The 23,287-nt window shown below is 41.3% G+C and overlaps 1 protein-coding gene across 1 annotated transcript in view; it reads left to right on the top strand.

Moving 5' to 3' along the window:
- The window catches only part of LOC107568894 (coiled-coil domain-containing protein 148-like), a 72,204-nt gene that overhangs the window by 10,129 nt on the left and 38,788 nt on the right, over positions 1 to 23,287 (top strand). The window contains exons 3-6 of the mRNA XM_016254887.1: positions 722 to 825; positions 15,477 to 15,568; positions 15,894 to 16,039; positions 16,248 to 16,313. Of these exons, the coding sequence (XP_016110373.1) occupies positions 722 to 825; positions 15,477 to 15,568; positions 15,894 to 16,039; positions 16,248 to 16,313 (408 nt within the window). The remainder of the gene's footprint in view (positions 1 to 721; positions 826 to 15,476; positions 15,569 to 15,893; positions 16,040 to 16,247; positions 16,314 to 23,287) is intronic.

Here is a 23,287-nt window from a genome sequence, read left to right as displayed (position 1 = left end):
GAAAATATTTTTTTATGTGAATAATGATCAGTGATGCACACTTGAAGATGCATTAGTGACATGACACTGCTAAACTCGTTCGGTCATCAAATCATCAAGTACAGTGGGTACGGAAAGTATTCAGACCCCCTTAAATTTTTCACTCTTTGTTATATTGCAGCCATTTGCTAAAATCATTTAAGTTAATTTTTTTTCCTCATTAATGTACACACAGCACCCCATATTGACAGAAAAACACAGAATTGTTGACATTTTTGCAGATTTATTAAAAAAGAAAAACTGAAATATCACATGGTCCTAAGTATTCAGACCCTTTGCTGTGACACTCATATATTTAACTCAGGTGCTGTCCATTTCTTCTGATCATCCTTGAGATGATTCTACACCTTCATTTGAGTCCAGCTGTGATTTGATTATACTGATAGTTTCTATGACACAGTACTGTACAAACTCTACCACATGCAGTACGCTGTTGGTGGTGCGCAGTACATTGTGTATCCTGTCGCAATCACAAAGACTGTTAAAGCTTTCCCAAATCTGAGTGCTGGCAGTGTTTCACATTCATGTATGTCCCATTATTCACTGTTCAGTCAATGCCAGATGAATAAAATCATGTCCACCATTGCTATTAACATATTTATTTAACAATTATTATCTTGTTTGACTCACATGTCACATTATGAAAGTAAAACAGGCTAAAATGAGTTTGTGTGTATTTCAGGTGCAGAAGGTGCTGGATGCAGCTCAGGTGAATAAGGAAAGGAGTGTTCTAAGCCTGCATAGACAAGTGTGGCTCCAGGAGCATCACAGACTCAATATAGCCAGGTAGTACACCTGTGAATGCTAAAACTGCATTTTCAAATCTTTATTTAAAAACACTGGAACTTTTAACATTTGGGGCCAAATTTACTAAAGCATGGACATTTTTTTGTGGCTCACTTTATTGCATATGCATTTGTGAAAGTTTCACTTTCAGATGCAAAATTTATAGGAGTAGAAAACAAATCATGCAATGTGATTTACTAAGGTTTACGGTAGTCAATTTATTGGTATTTGAGCCATTGTTTAACACAAAAAAAGCAATGGATCTTAACCCATTTTGCACCTTTATTGATAGTAGATTACCTGCACCTGATTATTAAAATTAGCAGACTCTATTAGGGGATAAAGGGAGAGGTGTAAACACAGGAAGAAGCTGGACTTGGACTAGAATAAACAGTCAGGAGCCCCGGAATGGAGCAGACAACAGACAGGATCCAACTGAGCCAAATAGGAGCAGAGCATAGCGGACAAGGCTGAGGTGAGCATAGAATGGCAGGCCAAGCTAGAAGCAGATTGAGGAGAACCAATGAGATAAACTACCAGAGGGATAGGCTGAGATCAGGTGGATAGTGCCAAGGGACAGGACTGAGTTTAACAAAATCAGTAAAGAAAAAGAGGAAAAACCAAAATGGCACTAAAGCCAAAGCAGGGTAGATTAGCTAATATTAGCATCAAGGTATAAGGTACACAATTTACGAGATAGTACGCTTTTACTCAAAACTCACTTTAAACCACCATCAAGGGTTTGTAATAACCTTCATTTGCGATCTCATGGGGATTTTGGTCATATAATGTTGTTGAAATATGCTATTTATAGCCTTTCATAAGCAGCGAATCACTGCACCTGCTTAGCAATTCTCATGTAAACATTCACATCATAGACGCCGATCCCGAAAACTTGAGATATTGTCTATTCATTATCATATTGGCAAAACAGATCTGGCAAACTATCCAGTTAATATTTGTGTTTGCAATTTGGAGAGCGTCAACAGGTTTATTTTCATCTTGTTTTCTGCAGCGTTGATTTCTTGAAAGCAATTTGCCAATCAGAGGCGTTTAAGTTGGAATCCACTCACAGCTCAAAACATCAGAGTCCAGTGCTAGGTTTTCCAAGAATCCTCTCATAACAAAACTTCCTGAGATTGCACGAGGAACAGCTTTTTAGTGATTATAAAGAGAGTGCTCTTTATGTGCTTTCTAGGCTATATTATCCATTTAGATTTGTATGTATTTTTTAGTTTTTCGGCCACATACACGCTGCAAAGTTTCGGGAATGACATCCACAAATTCATGTGGAATTCACACTTGAAAAAGCAGTAGACAAAACAAAAAATATACATGAAAATGTGCTAGAGCACACTCACTAATTTCTGAAGCACCCTCAATATTTAATTCTGGAACCGGGCCTGGATAAAACTGTGTTTGAGCAGTTTTCATTATCAGTAGCTCATATTTAGGCAATTACACAGAGTTTTATGTTGCAGTTGACTATGCTTCAAAGTCAGAAAAATTTGCAGAATATTAGTTAATTTCCTTCATGAAAATCTCTATACAGTTAAAGTACACAGTAATGGACACTGGCTTCATCGAATACTCCTTGCATCTGTTGATTTAATCACATGTGGAATAGGCCTATTTGGCTTTATTTAGTGTGAGTCTCTGGTTTCAACAGCTCTGATAAGCTTAAACAACGTGATATGCGGCTGGCCAATGTTAACTTTATTTTAATCAGAACACAAAACATTATTTACCCCGTTTGCATCTGCAAGGCATCCATTAAACATTTCCCCTCTGTGTTAACGTCAGTTTTTATGACTATCGAATGTATGACTACTTGACATGTATTTTGCGGTTCGTGTGTTTCTGTCCATGAATTCTTCATCAAGCGCACAATCGCACGGCGAAAAGGACTTGAAAAATGAACACCAAGTACAGGCCTAGTTAAACACTGAGTAATTTGCCCATATAATTTGCTCAACCAGTTATATTTTGTTGATAATATATTTGCGCTTTCAAAAAACAAAACAAAGGGGTGGGGGGGTGGGGCGCCCACCGGCAGAAACATAAACCGCCACCTATGATTCACATCATGTAGAAAAATCACATACTTTAGACGTTGGTACTGCTGGTGAAGGTCAGCACACAAGTCCTCACTCTCTGTTGTAAACAAACAGCATCAGCTTACATGTAGACATGCAGTGTATGTTTCGACAAGGACAATGATTTCACCTAAAAATCTTCTTTACTGTTCTACTGAAGAAAAAAGTCACCTACATCTTGGATGGCCTGAGGGTGAGTAAATTAACAGCAATTTTTAAATTTTGGGGTAAACTATCCCTTTAAGGGACATTCTCCCCTTTTTTGTTAAATCCAGAGTTCCACCTGGGAAGTGTTCATGCTTTGTTGTTTAATGGTATCCGTGAGGCTTTAAATCTAATATCTGAAGTTAATACAGTTTTTAAAAAATTGTATATATGTTCGCATGTTCCCCATGTACCCCCAACTGCTCCCCGGGTGCCGCAGCATAAATGGCTGCCCACTGCTCCGGGTGTGTGTTCACGGTGTGTGTGTGTTCACTGCTGTGCGAAAAGTAGTTTGACCAATAACATGCAGGCATTTTACATAATCGACCAATCGTGTCGCGTGAGAACAGAGTACAGAGAACGGTCTAAGTGTTGCAAATACATGTACATATTAGGTGTGTTCCACTTGAAGCAGTGCTGTGCAGACCGATCAATGTATGACATCAAAGTACCGCGAGAGTGATTCGAAAGCACAAGGAGCCATCTGCTCTCATACAACGATCAGATATTTTAAGCAATATAGAAATCCTGGCCAGGACGTGTCCGGGAAAAAGAGGATGTATGGTCACCCTAATTAAAAGAAAGAGGATTTTAAATCAATTGAGACAACTACAGTGTCAGATTAAATTTTTTCAGGAAACACATTTGTCAGATGCAGAACATGAGAAAATTAAAAGGGAAGACAAAGCTGTTTATTAATCCCATTAAGCAGGTAAGAGAAGAGGAGTTTGTACTCTAGTTCAGAAAAATTTGAACTTTACATCTGTCATCACCATGGACTTTTAGTTTGTTTTCTTCCCTCATGGATTCCCCTGACCTAGTTTTCCTCGTGTGTTGATTTAGTTCATTCTGTTCACCTGTGTTCTGTTAATCTAGTCATTAGTTCATTCTGTTCACCTGTGTTCTGTTAATCTAGTCATTAGTCCCTTGTTTGAGTTAGTACAAGTACTCCCCGTTCTGTTACTTATGTGGTCCGGTATTGTTTGATGTTACCCTGTGTGTGAGAACTTCTTCATCTTGTCATCGTGCCTTCATCATCCTTGCAGCAGTCGGTGTGACAGAATATCGGACCTCATAAAAGAAAAGTTTAGCGGCATTTTTTTACCCCCGTTTATTTTTAGTTTTTTAAAGTTTTTCTTTTATTAGTATGATCCACCGTCCCGAATTCCCCCTCCTCTTGCTGGAGCAGGGGGAGCTTCCTCTTGAGGTCCACACGGCGGTCTTTGTGGAGATCGCCAACAGTTCCAGCTACCCGGACGACCTGGTTCTACATAGCGAGCCTGAACACCGCATGCAGAATGCGGTTGTCCGGATGTGGAGCTCAAGGGGATTTCGCCGCCTTCGTGGAGTGGGTGCTAGTGAGCAATGACTCTCCATTCACCATCGGTCTTGCCAGCCCCAATCCAGCCCCAGAGCCCAGCCGAACATCACTCCGCAGTGCGGAATGCTTGCCCAAGCCCGCTGCAGATGGAGAGCCAAAGCCCGCAGCGACCAATGAGCCATCGCAAGCAAGAGCGACAGAGCTAAGGATCCCCCCGGAGCCAGAGCCTCACAGATCGTCTGACCAGGTGCAAGAGCCGGCAACGAGGGATGATACAGTGGAGAGCGAGGACACGGAGGAATGCTCCGCCCACTGTACCACTGCTGAGGGTGAACTGAGGCAGGCCTCAGGGGATCTGATAGACTTTTATTCAGAACTTACCAGTTTCCCGTTATTATCCTAAATCTTTGTCTGTCCTGTTACGGCCAAGGAGGCCATTTTTGAGCTATCTATTTGTCCTGAACTGTCTCTCTGCCCCATCACGACCATGGTGGTCTTGTTTGAACTGTCTATCTGCCCTGAACTGTCTATCTGCCCCTTCACAACCATGGAGGTTGTGCCCGAACTGTTAGTCTGCCCTGAACTGTCTATCTGCCCTGAACAGTCTGTCTGTCCTGTCATGACCACAGAGGTCGTGCTTGAACTGTCTGTCTGTCTTGAACTGTCTGTCGGCCTGGAATTATCTGTCTGCCCTGAACCGTCTGCCAGTCCTGAAGCGACCACGGAGGTTGTTCCCCTGTACATGATCCTCTCTATGCTGGGAATTGCCACCTGGTGTGTGTGGGCAGAGTACACTATCCCAGAACCCCATAACGAACCTGAACTCCCACCCAGCCTCCCTCTCCCTCTCCCACCTCCTCTTCCTCTATCATCCTCACCACCACCACCACTGCATCCTGTTAGCCCCTCAGCTCACCCTCAGTCAACCATCTCTGATGTGGGTTCGCCGCGGGTCTGCCAATCACAATCAGCGTTGTGGCTGGAGGATCCCTTGTCTCCGCCTCCAGCCTCTGAGTCCCAGACTGCGCCTCGACCCGTCGACCAAGCGGCTCCACCATGACCCCTAGCACTCTGCTGTTGCCCGTCAGTCCACCAGCTCCGCCGGGCTCCCTCGTCCCTTCGGCTTAGCCTTGGTCAGTCGTTGACCCGCCATCGCCTCGGGACTCCACTCCTCTGACTGCGCCTTGTCGATCCATCCCACCGGCTCCGTTGGGCTCCTCCTTCCCTCCAGCTCTACCTCGGTCCTCTGTCGCTCTGGCTCCACCGCGGCCTTCCAGATCTCCGCCTACGCCTCGGTCGCCTGAGCCATCTGCTCCACCTTGGCCCTCCGGATCCTCCCCGTCGCCCTGGCACAATGGCTCTCCGTCTCCGCCCCGGGCTCCTCTCCCAGCTGCACTGCCGCTGTTGGTCAGTCCCCTGGAGTCGTCAGCCCTTCCTCCACCATGGCTCCTCCCTCCCATCGGCTCCACCTAGGGCTGTCATGTTGGCTGCGGTCTGGGTCCCGCCTGGCTCCTCCTGCTCCAAGTCCCTCCTGTCACCGTCCTGGCTCCTTCCTCCACCTGGTCCTCCCTGATTCCTTCTGTCTCCATCCTGGCTCCTTCCTGATTAATGATTTATTCCTATTATCTTCATCGTGCCTTCATCATCCTTGCAGCAGCCAGTGTGACACTGTATTTCATAAAGATATGGAAGGCAGATTTATCCTGGTAAATTAGGTTATTAATGGTTTAGATGTTTCATTTATGAACGTCTATACTCCAAATGAAGATGATCCAAATTTTATAAAAACTGTCTTCTGTGTTATTTTGCAATACAGGAAAGAGATCCTTAGTGCTGTGTTCGATACGACGATGTATCATCACAGAGATCTGACGATACAAGTATCGATACAGCTTGCCCTATATCGATATCGCGGCAAGTGCGCTGCAGTGGACCGCACTTAATTTAAATACAAGAACACCATTTAAAACGGAGTAGAAAAGTGCAAGGTTTCTAAAAAATAATGACTAGAGCATAATATGTAGGCTACAATGAGGTTTAATCTGGCCGCAGGGGAACACAACAGGGCCTGATATGAAGAGACGAAATACCCGAAACAGAGCTTCCCACTTGCGCAATACGGAAATATCTGCTAAGTGTGTTACTTATCTTTGTCAACCTGGCAACCATGTGTACGTATTCTCCACTGAGAATAAACACGCGTGCTTTCTGAAAACACCGGTTAGCTTGCAGTTTAGCGATCTCCACTTCAGTATTCTATTATCAGAAAAGTGTGATTTATCAAGTGTTCATTTATGAGAGAGAGAGAGAGAGAGGTTGTGTATGTATGAATTACCACCATTTTGTCGCGTTTCTATATTAACAGTGAAGCTGTGACTTTAATTGCTTTAGAAACGATGATGTCACCAGCTCCTTGTTGAGAAAGATAATGTAGCTCTTCAGCGATTGCAAGGTTTCTAAAAAATAATGACTAGAGCATAATATGTAGGCTACAATGAGGTTTAATCTGGCCGCAGGGGAACACAACAGGGCCTGATATGAAGAGACGAAATACCCGAAACAGAGCTTCCCACTTGCGCAATACGGAAATATCTGCTAAGTGTGTTACTTATCTTTGTCAACCTGGCAACCATGTGTACGTATTCTCCACTGAGAATAAACACGCGTGCTTTCTGAAAACACCGGTTAGCTTGCAGTTTAGCGATCTCCACTTCAGTATTCTATTATCAGAAAAGTGTGATTTATCAAGTGTTCATTTATGAGAGAGAGAGAGAGAGAGGTTGTGTATGTATGAATTACCACCATTTTGTCGCGTTTCTATATTAACAGTGAAGCTGTGACTTTAATTGCTTTAGAAACGATGATGTCACCAGCTCCTTGTTGAGAAAGATAATGTAGCTCTTCAGCGATTAAGCTATTTTATTGATAAAATTGAGGGGCAGCACTAAAAGGTTTGTCTAAACGCGAAAAATAATGTCTGTGTGCTCAGCGTGATCTAGTGACTAAACGTGTGTGCGTGAGGTACAGTGAAAACAGCGCATTAGTTTAGAACTCTTCTAATTTTTCTTTTTTAAACGTAGAGAGTGTGTTGATTTGTGCAATGATAACCTACCAGCAATGTTAAGATGACATTGCAATATACATTTATTAGAACGAGTACATTATTATTTATGGGCTTAAAAACAAGATGCAAACAATCAGAATATTGTACCTGGTGGGGAGTGCACAATGTAAACATGAAACATATGCCATTACCTATAGGCTATTGTACTGTGGTACAGTTATAGAGGCCCTTCATAATGCAGAGGTCAAGTGCCTGTTCTGCCAATAGTTAGCAATGGCCCTATGGTAAGCAGTGTTTAATAAACAGCTGTTTTACTAAATTCTGCTGAGGTGAAATTCAGTGCGGTCCCGTATCGTGATATGTATCGTATCGTGGCCTCTGTATCGTGATATGTATCGTATCGTGAATTTGTTGGGGATACACAGCCCTAGATCCTATTGCTGGTTGGAGACTTCAATTGTGTTATGTCACAGTATATGGATAGGCTGCTGACTCTAAAAATTTTGTCTCCCTAAAATGAGTAAGATGTTATCTCAACAACTTAAGGAAATAGATTTAGAGGATGTGTCGAGACAGAAATTCACAAATATGAAATATTTTACCTTTTACTCTATTAGGCATTCATTATATCGGCTAATTGATTACTTATTCACCCCTATATCAGAGCTGAATAGATTAACAGATATGAAAATATTGCTAATAACACTCTGAGACCATGCTCCTTTGACACTAGGTTATAGACTGATATCTCGGTTATAGACCAATATCCAGGCAGTGGAGATTAAATTTTTGCTCAATGATGATGCATTTATCATATTTATAAAATATGAATTACAGTTCTGCCTGGATACCAATGCTACTTCAGAGATATCCCCATTAATATTAAAGGACTGAGCTAAATGAATATTATGGGACTGTGCCTATCTGAGAGGGTGCTGTTAACAAAACAGAAGAGGGCAACACAGGAGATGTCCAAACATACAGGAACTTTATTGATATTAACTGATTAGCACAAGCAGAGATATCAGGTGAGTAGTAGCAGTCTTGAGAATGCAAGCAACACTTAACTGAATGGTAACAGTCTTTCCTGCATCCCAATGTTCCCATTTATACTACACCATTAAAATATGTACTCTTTTGGTGAGGAAAAAGTACACAATTTTGAGTGTGTAATAGAAGAGTAGGCAAGCTTTGGGACATACTATCACCTCATACAATTGCTTCTTTAACGGACCGCATTTAGAAGTTAATGGCCAAATGGATGTTTATAAGTTTATAAGTTCACATTGCTTATAAGTTCAAATATAACACAGATAACATTAAATAAATATTTTTTTACCAGGTTAAATGTTGATTATTAGTAACTCAAACCCCTTTATCTAAACCTATCTACTTAACCGTCGGTCTCGCACATCCGCCACGTTTATAGGTTTTTTTATGCTTTTTATTTGTGTTTGTAGTTCTGAACCAAATCCTTCTGAAATCCTTCTGAACCAAGCACAGTGGATTCTGGACAATATTAGCCATTAGATTGTGCACAGATCCACACTTCAAAAATCTACCGGAAATAGTAGGCCATCCAGGGACTTTTGGCATACTCTTTACAACATACTATGCTTTGGGACAAACTAATTCTAATCTCACTTTCTATTTAGGATGAATAGAAAGAACATTGGGACACAGGGTTTGCCTTTAGCAGGGTGAGGATAGAGTCCACGGTGATGAGTAGGATGAAGGCATACAAATGAAGGCTTGCTGACAGATCGAAGGAGGTTAGTGTCACAGGCAAGTAAACGGGTAGGTTGCAACATGAGTGTAAACAACAAGACTGGACAAAGCATGTGAGTTTAGTGCTGGCTTTTATGGAGGAACTGATAAGGCTAATGGCAAACAGGTGTGGTGATTGAGGAATCTGCACAGGTAGGAATCCGGAGGGATGCTGGGAAATGTAGTTCAATAGTGACTGGGCAGGTGACTGAGGATTGTGACAGTACTCCCACCTCCTAGAAGGTGCAACCTCGCACCAAAATAGCGGTGTAGATGACCACCAGGGTGGAGCAGACAGCAGTGAAGAACCCCTCAGTAAGACCGGCAGAGTTGAGAACCACTACGGCGGATCACGTGGAGCTGGAAACCACTATGGAGGCACAGATGGAGCTGGCAGAGCAGAAGATCCCCAGGGTGGAGCTGAAGACCTCCAAGATAGAACTGAAGGCCACCACATCCAAGCAGGCAAGTCTAACCACAGACAGAGCGGTTGGTCAGAGACCATCAGTTGGATTTGCTAGCTTGAAATCACTTGGATGTGTGACAGAAAACTCAGGCTCGACCTCCTTAGTCATTTCTAAACAGACAGAAAACTCAGGAATGACCTTCGTGGTCGCATCTAGACAGACAGGAAACTCAGAAACGGGCTTCTTCTATATAAGTAGGAGAACAGTGTGCAGCCCAAACACACATTATTGCCACCACCATAACAAGGAGAGCAATCAGTGATAGGAGGGTCTCTGACACTTCTTGAACTATCTGGCCAGGTACTGGCATGATGGCAAAAATATCAAGAGACTCAGGCATAATAGTCAAGAGTGCAGAAGATTTTGACTTGGTGGCCATGTCGGTTGAGGATTTTTGGCGATAGTTCAAGTACCATGTTGAGCTCTGGGATGAGAGCGGACAGTGGGATAAGTTCCAGGATAAGAGTGCACACTGGACTAAGCTCTGGGATGAGAGCGGGCATTGAGCTGAGCTCTGGGATTTACTTTTGGTTGAACTCTGGAGTGGACTCCTGGTATGGAGGGAAATTTATAACAAAATCACAGATGGGAATGGACTCTGTTGTTAGAGTGGGCTCCAGTGTACACTCCAGGACTAGAAAGGTCCATTACTGAACTCTGGGTCTGGAGCAGACTCACTACTAAAACCTGGGACTGGAGGGAGTAGATGCTGGAGGGATTGTGGGGCACAAATAGGCAACCATACTCACATCTCCTGGTCTTTCCCAAAGTTAAACCCATTTTGGGAAGATGTTTATAAAGTACTTAGTGACATGTCCAACACTGACATTCATTTTGACTCCATTTTAGCAATTTTAGGGGCAATACTTGAGGATATAAAGGAAAGAAATTTGAATTATTTACTTCAGATATTACTTGCAGCAGCCCTGAATAGCATCGCATCTAAATGGCTCAAGCTAGAACCACCCATACATGAACAGTGGATCCAACAGTGGATCTTTAGCTGAACATTTTGAGGCAAGATGGAGCTTAATTTCAAAGGTATTACACAATGACTCATGAACCAAAAAGTAGGGGTAGAAATGTGCATACATACCTATAAATCTGGCGTGTTATTGTTTTGTTCCTATGCTTGCTTTAAAGGGGTCATATGACGTTACTAAAAACAGATTTTTTTTGTGTATTTGGTGTAATGAAATGTGTTTATGCAGTTTAAGGTTAAAAAAACACATTATTTTCCACAAACATTATTGTTTCTCCTCTATGCCCCGCCTTTCTGAAACGCGTCGATTTTTTACAGAGCTCATCGTTCTGAAAAGCGAGGTGTGCTCTGATTAGCCAGCAATCCAGTGCATTGTGATTGGCCGAATACCTCAAGTGTGTGATGGAAATGTTACACCCCTTACCATACTGTGATGCCGTGTCCTGGTGCGACGAGACAAAACCAATAAAACCCATTACAAACGATGCATTTGTTGAGACATAATTACTTATTATAATGACTTATACTGTCTTTTTACGTGTTGCGTTGCATGGCAAATCCTTTAAATATGAATGCGTACTTACAGGCTGTGAGTCAGCATTATTTGTCAGAACACCGGCATTGTAGGCTACTCTCCCAGGAAACAGTCCTTGTCCTCCATAAAATGCGCTGCACACATCTGAATATTTGGTTTGAACTGTTCTGGAACAGTGTTGTAACTACAACTTAACCGCTGATTTCTAGTTGTGTCCTCTTTTGGAAGGCCAAACAAAGTAGTTTCGCTTTCACAACGAAACACACCATCTCCACGACATGGCGGTGGCGGTAACAATACTACAGCGAGAATCAAAGTTACGCCTTCTTTCTTTGTGTGAACATTTGGGCGGTGTTATGCAAATCTTCCCACATCGTGACGTAGACATGTGGGGGCATGTTTAAATGAGGCGTTTTAGGAGGGCGTGGACGAGTCTTAACTTTTATAAAGAATATCTCTTTGGGTTTGAGACTTCAGTCTTTGCAACTTTAGGGACCTTATCTATTCACAAACAGCTTGTAACACTCCAAAGAGAAAGGAAAACTCGAAATCAGATTATATGACCCCTTTAAAAGTTTGAATATCTATTTTGTTTCTTTATTTATGCTCCCCTTTTCCTATCTTAATTAACCATTGATGAGAGAGAAGAGGATCTTAACACACCAAGCCTGCAGCCTTGTCCATCCCGGAGACAAAGGCCGCTGCCCAGTCTGACCAGGTGTGCAAGCAACCATCTGTCTGGTTCCCTAGGCTCTACCTGTGACCATCGTCCTTCCCAACTCCATAGGGTTCCCTCGTCCCTTCGGCTCCTCTGCCACGGACTTCCAAGCTTTCAGCTTCACCTCAGTCCTCACTCCCACCAGCTCCGTCTCAGTCCTCTGGCACCCGAGCTCTATCTTGGCCACTCATGACCGTGGCTCCACTTTGGTCTCCTGGTCCTCAAGTGTCACCTGCTCTCTCTGTTCACCAGACTCCACCTGGGTCATCACCTTTGTCAGTTGGCCTGGCTGGCTTCTGGGTGACTCTGAGCTCTTGTCCACTGCCAGCTCCATCCTTATGTATTGGTCCTTTTTTTTTTACAAAAAAATGAACACAGAAGAACTGTATCTTTTCTGAGATTAAGTGGACACCTAAGTGTTTGCTTAATACTTTGTTTTTGTTGTCTAGATTTTAATTTGCTGCTAGGAAAGATCATTCTGTGTACTATCTATTTCTAGATAGTGTATATAGTTTTCAGAGTTTGTTATAATTTGTTTTTTGATTGCACTTATTTGTAATTAGAAAAATAGATTATGAGTTCAAACAGCTTACCACCATAAGCAATTAAAAATTAGGCAACCAGCTTGATTTAATTTACACACGTAATTGCAGACAACATTTTGGTAAAACCCCTACACATCTCTGATCATTTCTTTATAACATTTAACGTACATCCTGCTACCTGTGTGCCACCAACCCCTCTACGGGTTACTTTTAGGTGAAACCTACTCTCCCTTTCACCCTCCCATCTTTCCTTTGTAGTTATGCTCCCCTTTAACCTCTTGTCTAGACAATATATGTCCTCTCCCCTTCAGGCCAGCACGTGCTACCCCTTCCAACCATACTGACACATCTTCATATTTCCACAAGATCAACAGCACTTCGGACACACATAAAAACATTAAATTCTCTCCTCTGTCCCCCTCCACCACCTCTTTAACAGCAGATGATTTTGCCACATTCTTCACAGACAAAACTAAAACCATCAGCAGTCAGTTCTCAGCTCCACACACATGAATTCAAACCAACCACATCCACTGCTAAAACTTCCCTCTCCTCCTTCTGTCCCCTCACTGAGGCAGAAGTATCAAAGCTTCTTCTTTCCAGCCATCCTGCAGCCTGCCATCTAGACCCAATCCCCTTACATCTTCTCCAAACAATCTCTCCTACACTCTGACCAGCACTCACACATATTATCAACACATCTCTTCACACAGGCATTTTCCCCACCGCATTCAAGCAGGCTCCAGTAACCCCACTGCTCAAAAAGCCTACATTAAAGACTTCACTTGTAGATAGCCACAGACCTTTCTGTCTCCTTCCATTCATAGCGAAAACACTTGAACGAGTTGTTTTCAACCAGGTGTCATTATTTCTTTCACAGAATAGCCAACTGGACGTTAACCAGTCCGGTTTCAGAAGTGAGCATTCAACTGAGACTGCATTACTGTTTGCGGATTGCGAAAGCTGATTCCAAATAATCAGTTCTCATTCTGCTGGATCTATCTGCCGCTTTTGGCTCTGTGAATCATCAGATCCTCCTGTCCACCTTCTCATCACTGGGCATCATCGGGATTCCACTTCATTGGTTTGCATCTTATCTCACAGGTAGATCTTTCAGGGTGACCTGGGGAGGGGAGGTATCCAAAGTACATCAACTGGTCACTGGGGTTCCTCAGGGATCAGTTCTTGGAACCCTCCTCTTCTCCATATACACTGCATCACTGGAATCCATCATACAGGCACATGGCTTCTCCTACCATTGCTATGCTGATGACACTCAGCTCTATCTTTCATTTCAACCAAATGATCCAACGGTAGCTGCATGGATCTCAGGCTGCTTGGCTGACATCTCGGCATGGGTGAAAGAACATCACCTACAGCTCAACCTGGCAAAGACTGAGCTTCTCATCTTCCCTGCCTCTCTGACTCTACAGCATGATTTTACCATCCAGCTAGGTTCATCACTTAGGTCAGAAATCTTGGTGTAATCTTTGATCAGCTGACTTTCAAAGACCACATTGCAAAAACCGCTTGATCTTGCAGGTTTGCATCGCACAACATCAGAAAGATCAGGCCCTTCCTAACGGAGCATGCTGCACAACTCCTTGTCCAGGCCCTTGTCATTTCTAGGCTGGACTACTGCAATGCTCTTCTGGCTGGACTTCCATCATGCACAATTAAACCTCTTCAAATGATTCAGATTGCAGCAGCACAACTGATCTTCAACGAGCCCAAAAGGGCCCACATCACGCCTCTCTTTATCTCCCTCCACTGGCTGCCGGTTGCGGTTTGCATCAAGTTCAAGACATTTATGCTTGCATATAGAACAGCCTCAGAACAGGCTCAGCACCCTCCTACTTCTACTCACTCTTACGAATCTACATCCCCTCCAGAAGCCTGAGATCTACAAGTGAGCGACGCCTCGTGGTACCATCACAGAGAGGCACAAAATCACTTTCCAGTACCTTTTCATTCACTGTTCTTGACTGGTGGAATGATCTTCCCACCCCCATCCGGAATGCTGAATTCCTGACAATTTTCAAGCGACAGCTGAAAACACATCTCTTTCGTCAACATTTGCCTGTATCCTAAAAAACAACAACTTTTTATTTTCACTTTCCTTAATCCCCCCTGTCTAGTACTTGTATTGATCTGGACAATGTCTGAAACTTTGTATTACAAGCACTTCCTGTGATGAATCACTTGTTGTATTACTCAGTTTTAATTCGCTTTGGATAAAAGCGTCTGCTAAATGAATAAATCTAAATGTAATCTTTAAAAGTAATTTCCCAGAATCTGCATTGACCATCATGGTGTTCAGGTGAAGACATATCTGTTCCGCAACCACTTACCCAATTCATAAGCAAGAATGGACACTGTGACGAGTGGGGCGGAGCAGAGAGCCATGGGAGCGAAGCAAGTCCGGTGGGGCAAATGATAATGTGTGACACCTGCGCCACACCACTCCAGTCCCATGGAGGAGCTCCGGAAGGATAAATGAAGGTGTGACGACAGTAAAGGATGAGAGAGGACCAGGCCTGGAATATTTATGTTGCTGTTTTGTTTATGTTTATGCGGCAGTCGTCTGTGTCGTCTGCTGTCACTTACTTTTGTTGTTTGCTTACTTTGGAATTAAAGTTTGTTAAATGTCTGCCGGTTCCTGCCTCCTTCTTCCCTGAACTTGAACATTGTTACAGACACATTCTATAAGAAGACTTTAAACTATCTCTTCTTGTTCTCCCTTTTCTGTTTTTTAAAACATGACTACAAAGCTGTAACCAAATATTTATGATTGAGGAGGATCAAATGTAATATACTGCATTAGTTCAACCATTAGTTTAGGAGGTGCTCCCACTTAATTTTCATGGTTATGTCCCTACATGTCTTCATGGTATACTACTCATTTTCTTAATCTCAAGTGTATGATCTATAATGTTTTTTTGAATGTATCAGGCACAAGACTGAGAAGGACTTTCAATGTTTTCTTCATGGAGGTGGATTCAAAGAATCAGACACGGATATCCTTTCTCAGTTACAGGAATATGGTAAAGTTCCTTCCAATTTTAGTTGTGATATTGAAAGTACATACATTAAATATTGTTTGTTTCATATTATTCATATTGAAATAATTTAGATTTATTAAAATAATAATACATTCACGACCAGCTAGTTTGCTGATCTCAGTTGGCTTGAGAGTTTTCCTAGCATGGCCAAACTGGTTTCAAACTAGACCAGCCTGACCAGACCCAAGACCAGCAAACATTTTTTTTCTTCTTTTTCAGCAGGATGATTTTATATTATTGATTTATACTGAGAGTCTGTACTAGTTGCTTTTAGATCACATAAAGTGCATCCTTTGTGTTTAACTAGAGTTGGACCTGGAACAGGAACGTGAGGAGTTTCGATTAACCACAGTGGAACCTATTTATCAGCTAAGAGATGATCTGCAGTACAGACTCGCATCACATTGCTCAACAGCCAATCACATCAGTGAGCCTGAGAAAGTCTTACAGCAGGTAACCAATAACAATCAACAGTGCAATCATTCTTATTGATCATACACATCCATTTTCAACACAAAATGGTGTTTTATATATATATATATATATATATATATATATATAGTGGTGGCAAAAATTATTAGAACAGTAGTATTTTCACCGGCTAAAAAATATTTTAAGTCAGTTGTTTCTAGCTATTTATCAGCTAAGAGATGATCTGCAGTACAGACTCGCATCACATTGCTCAACAGCCAATCACATCAGTGAGCCTGAGAAAGTCTTACAGCAGGTAACCAATAACAATCAACAGTGCAATCATTCTTATTGATCATACACATCCATTTTCAACACAAAATGGTGTTTTATATATATATATATATATATATATATATATAGTGGTGGCCAAAATTATTAGAACAGTAGTATTTTCACCGGCTAAAAAATATTTTAAGTCAGTTGTTTCTAGTTTTTGCTGTATTGTGTCAGTAGGAAATATCAGTTCACATTTCCAAACATTAATTTTGCCATTAATTGTAATAATCCAGTGAGATTTTTGTTTGCACAAGGAGTCTGACAATAGCCAGTGCTCCACACAGAGATCTGATCTCATTCAGTCTGTCTGGATTGACATGAAGAAACAGAACAAACTGAGACAGACTAAATCCAGAAGAACTGTGGCAACAGCTCCAAGATGCTTCAAGAGACCTACCTACCTGCAAAGCTAGAGCACTGTTAAAAGTTTTAGGCACTTGTGTAAAAATGCTGTAAAATGAGGATGCTGTCAAAAATAACGTCATAATTAACTTCTATTAACTAAATTAAATCAACATTTGGTGTGACCATCCTTTGCGTTTAAAGCAGCTTTTGCCCTAGGTGCACTTGCGCATAGTTTTCCAGGTAGCTTTGCAGGTAGGTAGGTCTCTTGAAGCATCTTGGAGCTGTTGCCACAGTTCTTCTGGATTTAGTCTGTCTCAGTTTGTTCTGTTTCTTCATGTAATTCCAGACAGACTGGGTGACGATGAGATCAGATATCTGTGTGGAGCACTGGCTGTTGTCAGACTCCTTGTGCAAACAAAAATCTCACTGGACTACTACAATAAATGGCTAAATTAATGTTTGGAAATGTAAACTACAAGTGTTTTTCTACAAGTGGCATACCTCATTATTATTGTTTCCTAATGAGGATTTACACTTGATTCTACACATTGCATATTTTAGTACAGAAGACTGAAAGGCTTTCTTGACTATTAACATAAATTGTCATCAGATTAACTGAACTCATGTATGACTTGATATTTTTTCCAATAATTATTTTTCTTTATTATTTAAAAAATAAACAAATAAAGTCTGTGTATTTATTTATTTGGATGTGTCAGTTGGGGTATAAGATGTGCAATTTTCAGATAAATGTTCATGTTATATATTTTGGTTGCATTTGTGAGTTAATAAAAATTTAACTATTTGCGTAAAATAGCCACAAAATATAATATTGATTAGGAGTGTAACGATTCAGATTGCTCATGGTTCGGTTCAGTTCAGTTCATGGTTTTAGGGTCACAGTTCGGTACGGTTCGGTTCGGTTCGGTATGTGCTATGTTCAGGGAAAAAAGGACTATGGTCAAATAAAAATAAAGAAAAGAAAAAACAAATAATCAAACTAAATGCAACAGCACAAATAAATACAATAGAGCAAAGATACAAATAAAATAAACAGTGTCTTTCAGGTGTTTAACAGTAATTTTCAGGCACAGAAATTTAAAAGTAAACAAATGTAAAATAACAGTGCATATTTCACTGTATAAATTAAAGACCAATTCTTGTTGAAGTTACAAAAGCTATTCAATCAAGAGAAGTGAGTGATTTCCTTGTGTTTTGTTGTTTAACATTAAAAACATTAAAAAGCAGGAATAGACTGCTGTTCCTTTAAGACATAATTCACAGATCCTGTACACTAATGCTGATACCGCGATACGTATGGTCATAAGATTTTCGGTTCGGTTTGAATATTGTTACACCCCTAATTTTGAAATATTGATCGATATTCCCCTGAATTGAATTGTATCATAATCATATCACTGAATTTTTTGAGGTATTGACAAATATTGTATTACTGGCATGAGAAATTATATCAGACCGTATCATGATGAACTGTCCGATTTATGCCCTTACTCAATGCGTGTTTTATGAGAACACAAATGTGCGTAATGACAATGTAAACATTGAAACTTCCTAACCATAAAATAAGATAGTGCTCAAACAACACATTTTTGGCACAAACACAAAAACTAAAAACTTTCGGGACTGGAATAATACTACAGAAAAGGAGATTTCTTGCCTCCCACTGCCAGCAGCTTACGGAGACGGGAAAACACAGCTGCCTACATTTCAAACAGATGAGAAAGAAAATGCCTTTTGTGGAATCTACTTGCTGGATGAACTTCCACAGACTTCTACAAAGGATTGTGGTTCTTGAAACAAAGTTACTTACTGGACTTCCAAAACAGGTGGAACACACAGCAGAGCACCAGCACAGACCCCTTCAGCATACACCCGGTGAGTCCTGTGAATCTAGTGAATCTCAACATTTTGAATCTCATACCAAGTGTAGAGGAACAAGCCGAAAGTTATTGACACACTAATCAATGGCAGAATCATTGCCGCAGAATCAACCTCTACACCAGATACAGCTATGACGAGGCTTGTGAACACTGGTATTCTACCATCTCCTATACATCTTGAAAACAGATTTGAAGCATTAATGAATTTGGGTGAGGAATCCCCAAATGTGATTGAACATGGATCGTATCAGCCAGCAGCTAACATTGCTACTAACAGGCGCTCAAGATTGATCAGACAGCGGTATTCAGTTCAGAGCACAGCCAAGCTCTATTAGGGATGTCAATTTTTGATCATTTCCATGATCAATCATTGTTTAAATTAACGATCAATTATTCGATTAATCGTTAACCTTATTGCTGCAAAATGCGTCTATTGCAGTGGCACGCAGTCACCGGTGTGACAGGATGTGCAAAAGCCACTCAAAAAAAACCCTGCTTTCTCAACCGAATTTAAGGGGTTTTAGTCTGAATAAAATGCTAGTAGCAGGATTGTAAAATGAATAGATGTGATTATGATCATTTGATAAAATGAAGAGAGCGCGCTGTGCGTTTGAGATCATTTTACTTTGTTGACTGTTACCTATCCCGGCACGGAGAACGCTGAAAGCGCCTCTTTAAATGGTTTCGTGGTGCTTGTTGTTGTATTTTAAAACACAATTGCAATGTTTTCAACTGACATTATGGCATTTAAAATAAAATTAAACGTGGCTGTGCTGCGCAGTCAGTGAACCGCTTCCATTTGCTGTAGCAAAACACACTGTTGCTCACATGAAACATTTTTATGTGAGGAGTCAAGGACCAGTACTTAATTTGATCCTGCTGGATCCTGTTCCGGAAAATGTCAGATTTTTAGTTTTTGCGTTCCGGTAGGCCTATTTGTTTTAAAAAATCCGGCATTTACAGTGCATTAGATCTGAGCGAGCGCGGGTTTGTATAGATGTATTTGGAGGTTATTACTCACGTCTCATTCAGCACAAATCCAAATGTTTCCATATTCGCAATGTATTTGAATGTTAAACTATTATTTATAATGTAAACTAGGCTTGTACTTTACACGCATTCGCATATAGACGGAAAAGATCATCCTCTTCACATGAGCAAAAACGTCCTTGGCATAACAGCAGAGTGGACCGGTATACTACGGTCTATTTAAACTGACCAATGTAACCTTTTATTTTTATGGTTGACTATTTTATTTTGATAATGAACAGACTACGATGTAAGTATGAATTGCTGTAATATGTGGGGTGTGCACGCGTGAGGTGCCGGTGCGATCGAACAGCTGAAACATAAAAAAAACTCACTTTTTGGAGTAAGATATAATTGTAGCGTCTCGACCAATCTGACACACTAATTTTAATTTGATTTAACTAGAAACACACAGCGTCTCCCTGACATGGCTGCATCAACACTAACTGCGGTTACTGAAACCACGCCTTCTTTCTTTGCTGAACATTTGGGCGCATTATGCTAATATTTCCACATAGTGAGGTAGATATGTGGGGGCGTGTTAGAACGAGCCATTTTAGGTAGGCGTGGCAGAGTCTTAACTTTGATAAAGAATATCTCTTTGGTTTTGAGACTTTTAGTCTTTGCAATTTCAGGGATCTTGCCTATGCACAATCAGCTTGTAACACTCCAAAGAGAAAGGAAAACTTGAAATCGCATCATATGACCCCTTTAAAGCATTCCATTTTGTTCCAGGGCTTGACAACCTTGTGCCCTAGGCTAGTTAGGTCCTGCAGAAACTTGTGAAAGATGCGCGTAGTTGTGGCATCACCGTTTAGTGACATAATTGAATGCTTCAGGAAAACATATTGTCCGTGTCAGTCACAGCAAATTTTAATTGCTGTTTTGAATCCAGCAATTATTTATTTACCAATTATAAGCTCTGATTATGACAAGTGTGGTATAAAAGCTTTGTTTAGTAGAGGAATAATTGGCTAGCTGGAAAATGTTCCATCGCGACCATGCTTTTGGATGCCGTTCGAGCCCATAGCCTACATTTACGCGGCTTTGTTCTGGTTTGCCGGTTGGTCACAAATTTCCACAAATTCAATAATATTTAGGCATTGTTTCTTTTCCTAAATCCTCACTGTCTAACCCTCTAATTTTGCAGGTTTATTTTATTGTCATTCACCTTTTATCTCTGTTTTCGCATCTCTTACTGTGGTAAACATGCGGAAAGGGAAATTAAAGATTTCATGGCAATGAATTAAGAATTCGTTCGATTTATTAATTTGTTCATTTTAGTTAAATCATGGGTTATTTAAGGAACAAAATTAATGAAACATGGACAGTGGTCACAAATTATTATGTCGTAGTAAAGAATGAATAGCATATCTGTCCTGTGTCCCGCAGCCCTGCAAAGCGCACGATATGAAACAATTATCTGGGGAAATTAGTTACAACATTTCTATTGCTTTCCATGTTGAAGAACTTTGTGTTGTTTCTATTTTAATGTATTTTTAAAGTTTAAATCACATTAAAAGCTTAATTTGTACATTATGAATGAATGATGATGCATTTATATACCGTCACTCACAGCTGCTCGCACGTTTTTTGGGCATGAGCCGCATGCAGCCCAAAATTAAATAGCTTAATCGACCATCGTTAGCTTTAATCAACTGCATCGCTTATCGACAATTAATCGATCATCGATTAATCGTTGACATCCCTAGACTCTATAATAAGCAACATCAGTAGCATGACTACAACTACATGCTGCTTTAATCAAGCAACCGTTTCTGATGTGAACAGGGAATTTCAGAACAATTCTAATGAAGCACAAATCAATTCATCAATCATATGGGGAAGAATGATATTCAGAAAGAGTGATATACAGTCAGAACTCCTAGAGAGATTTCAGTGAACTCCTTGAAACACTTTGAAGACTTAAATTTCAGTCATTCATCAGTTGACCACTCCCAGCAAGAGAAACTAACATGTTCTCACGGTTGCTTGGGCTAAATACATGGCTACAAAGAACCTGCAATATGAAAGGAGGGAACTTGTGGAGTGACAACTTCAATCTTTTCTGAGGCCATAGACAACTTTTAAACTGGAAGGCCTCCACCCAAACAAACTTGGAGCAAGAGTGCTACAGGAAAATATCTACTTCTTCTTCCATCATCCTTCAGTAGAGTGTGCCAATCCACTAAACCTGAATGGCACACAAACACCTGGACAGAGTATGAATGACCACAGGACTTCACATCAGCTCCTGAATCATCATGTGGTTGACACATCCCACAAGGACACTGATAACACCACACAGCCACAACAAGCACTGCTCATGGACACCATCCTGACTGAGTCCTGCCCACAGAACTCACCACAGACAGACTGTGACGCTTTGATGCTTAGAACGGCTCCAAGATTCAGCACCCAAGGATGACTTTCTGGAAAACAGCCAGGACAGTATATTTCAGCCACCGGAAACACCAGAGCCACAGCCCCTCTCACCAGACACATTTCCCCTCTCTCCAGTATCCACTTCTAAGCTTCCCAGAGAAAATGGAGGAAGTGGTGTATGCTGAGACCAAACTCTCCCACTCTATTGCTGCAAGCAGATATCAACTAAAAAACGGTGGGCCCCACAACCACCTGGGCCTGTGGGCCCAGCTCGCCCTTCTCCTCCTGTGAGAGCCCTCCGGTCGCTGTCACAATGCCAGGGCCCACACCCTCCTCCATCTGCTGTAGGTGAACCAAAAACACCTGATAACAGCTCTCAATGATATGTGTCGGGTTCCCGCTACGATAGCACATTTACAAATGTTTACATAACAAGCTGGAATCCAGTGTGCCTGTAGCTTTATCTATTTCTGTTTTATCATGTGTTAGAAAGTCTAAGGCCTTCTCAAGCCAAAGGCCTAACTCTTTTAATCTGCGGCCTATTATGCGTCAGACTAAGATGGCTGTGGGGACAAAAAGTAATGCCATCAAGTTAGCATTCGCTCACTTAAAAATAAATAATTTCTGATCAATTGACTTAATAACCAAAAACAACATCAAGCGTAGCGTTAGTTCTGGCAGGTCACGTTAGTCAAGCTTGCATCAGCTGACTCTCAGCTGATCCCCATCTACCTATGGGAATACGACACCTATCTAAGCATTCATATATAAAGTCCCTCAGTATTATCAGCAGTTTTCGCATCGCTCAATAGCTAATTAAATGGCGAATTCGGCAGGTAAAACACCATCATCACTGGGAATCGGGAATTTAGAGAAGTGGAATTCGTTTCCCCAATGGTCTCACCTCCGATTCATTCAAGTTCGTTAACTTGAACACGTGAATTCACTGCATTGATCAAAAGCTGCCTTATTCGGAAGTGACTGAGTTAGCATTACTTCACGCATCTCTACATTATTGTCATGGACTCCACGAGTTATGTGACTGACTCAAGAACAAGTTCAGATGGGAACTTCATCCCCAAGAAGGATATCAAGAGATCAAGTGTCCACTTCACAGCTGCTTTCACTCTCTCAAACGTCTTCACAAGCTAAGTTCCATTTAATGCTTTCAGGTTATCTGCAACATGCATGTTGCTAAGGCTATCCATGTTGTTTAGGCTCATTTAGTTGTTTTCAGTTAAATGATTGTGCTAGTTTATGCGAATGTGCGGTACTTATCTGTTGTCACTGG

The sequence above is a fragment of the Sinocyclocheilus grahami genome, unplaced genomic scaffold, assembly GCF_001515645.1.
Source record: "Sinocyclocheilus grahami isolate Dianchi unplaced genomic scaffold, SAMN03320097.WGS_v1.1 scaffold1290.1, whole genome shotgun sequence".
Classification (NCBI taxonomy): domain Eukaryota; kingdom Metazoa; phylum Chordata; class Actinopteri; order Cypriniformes; family Cyprinidae; genus Sinocyclocheilus; species Sinocyclocheilus grahami.
This window is presented reverse-complemented; position numbering and strand designations above follow the sequence as displayed.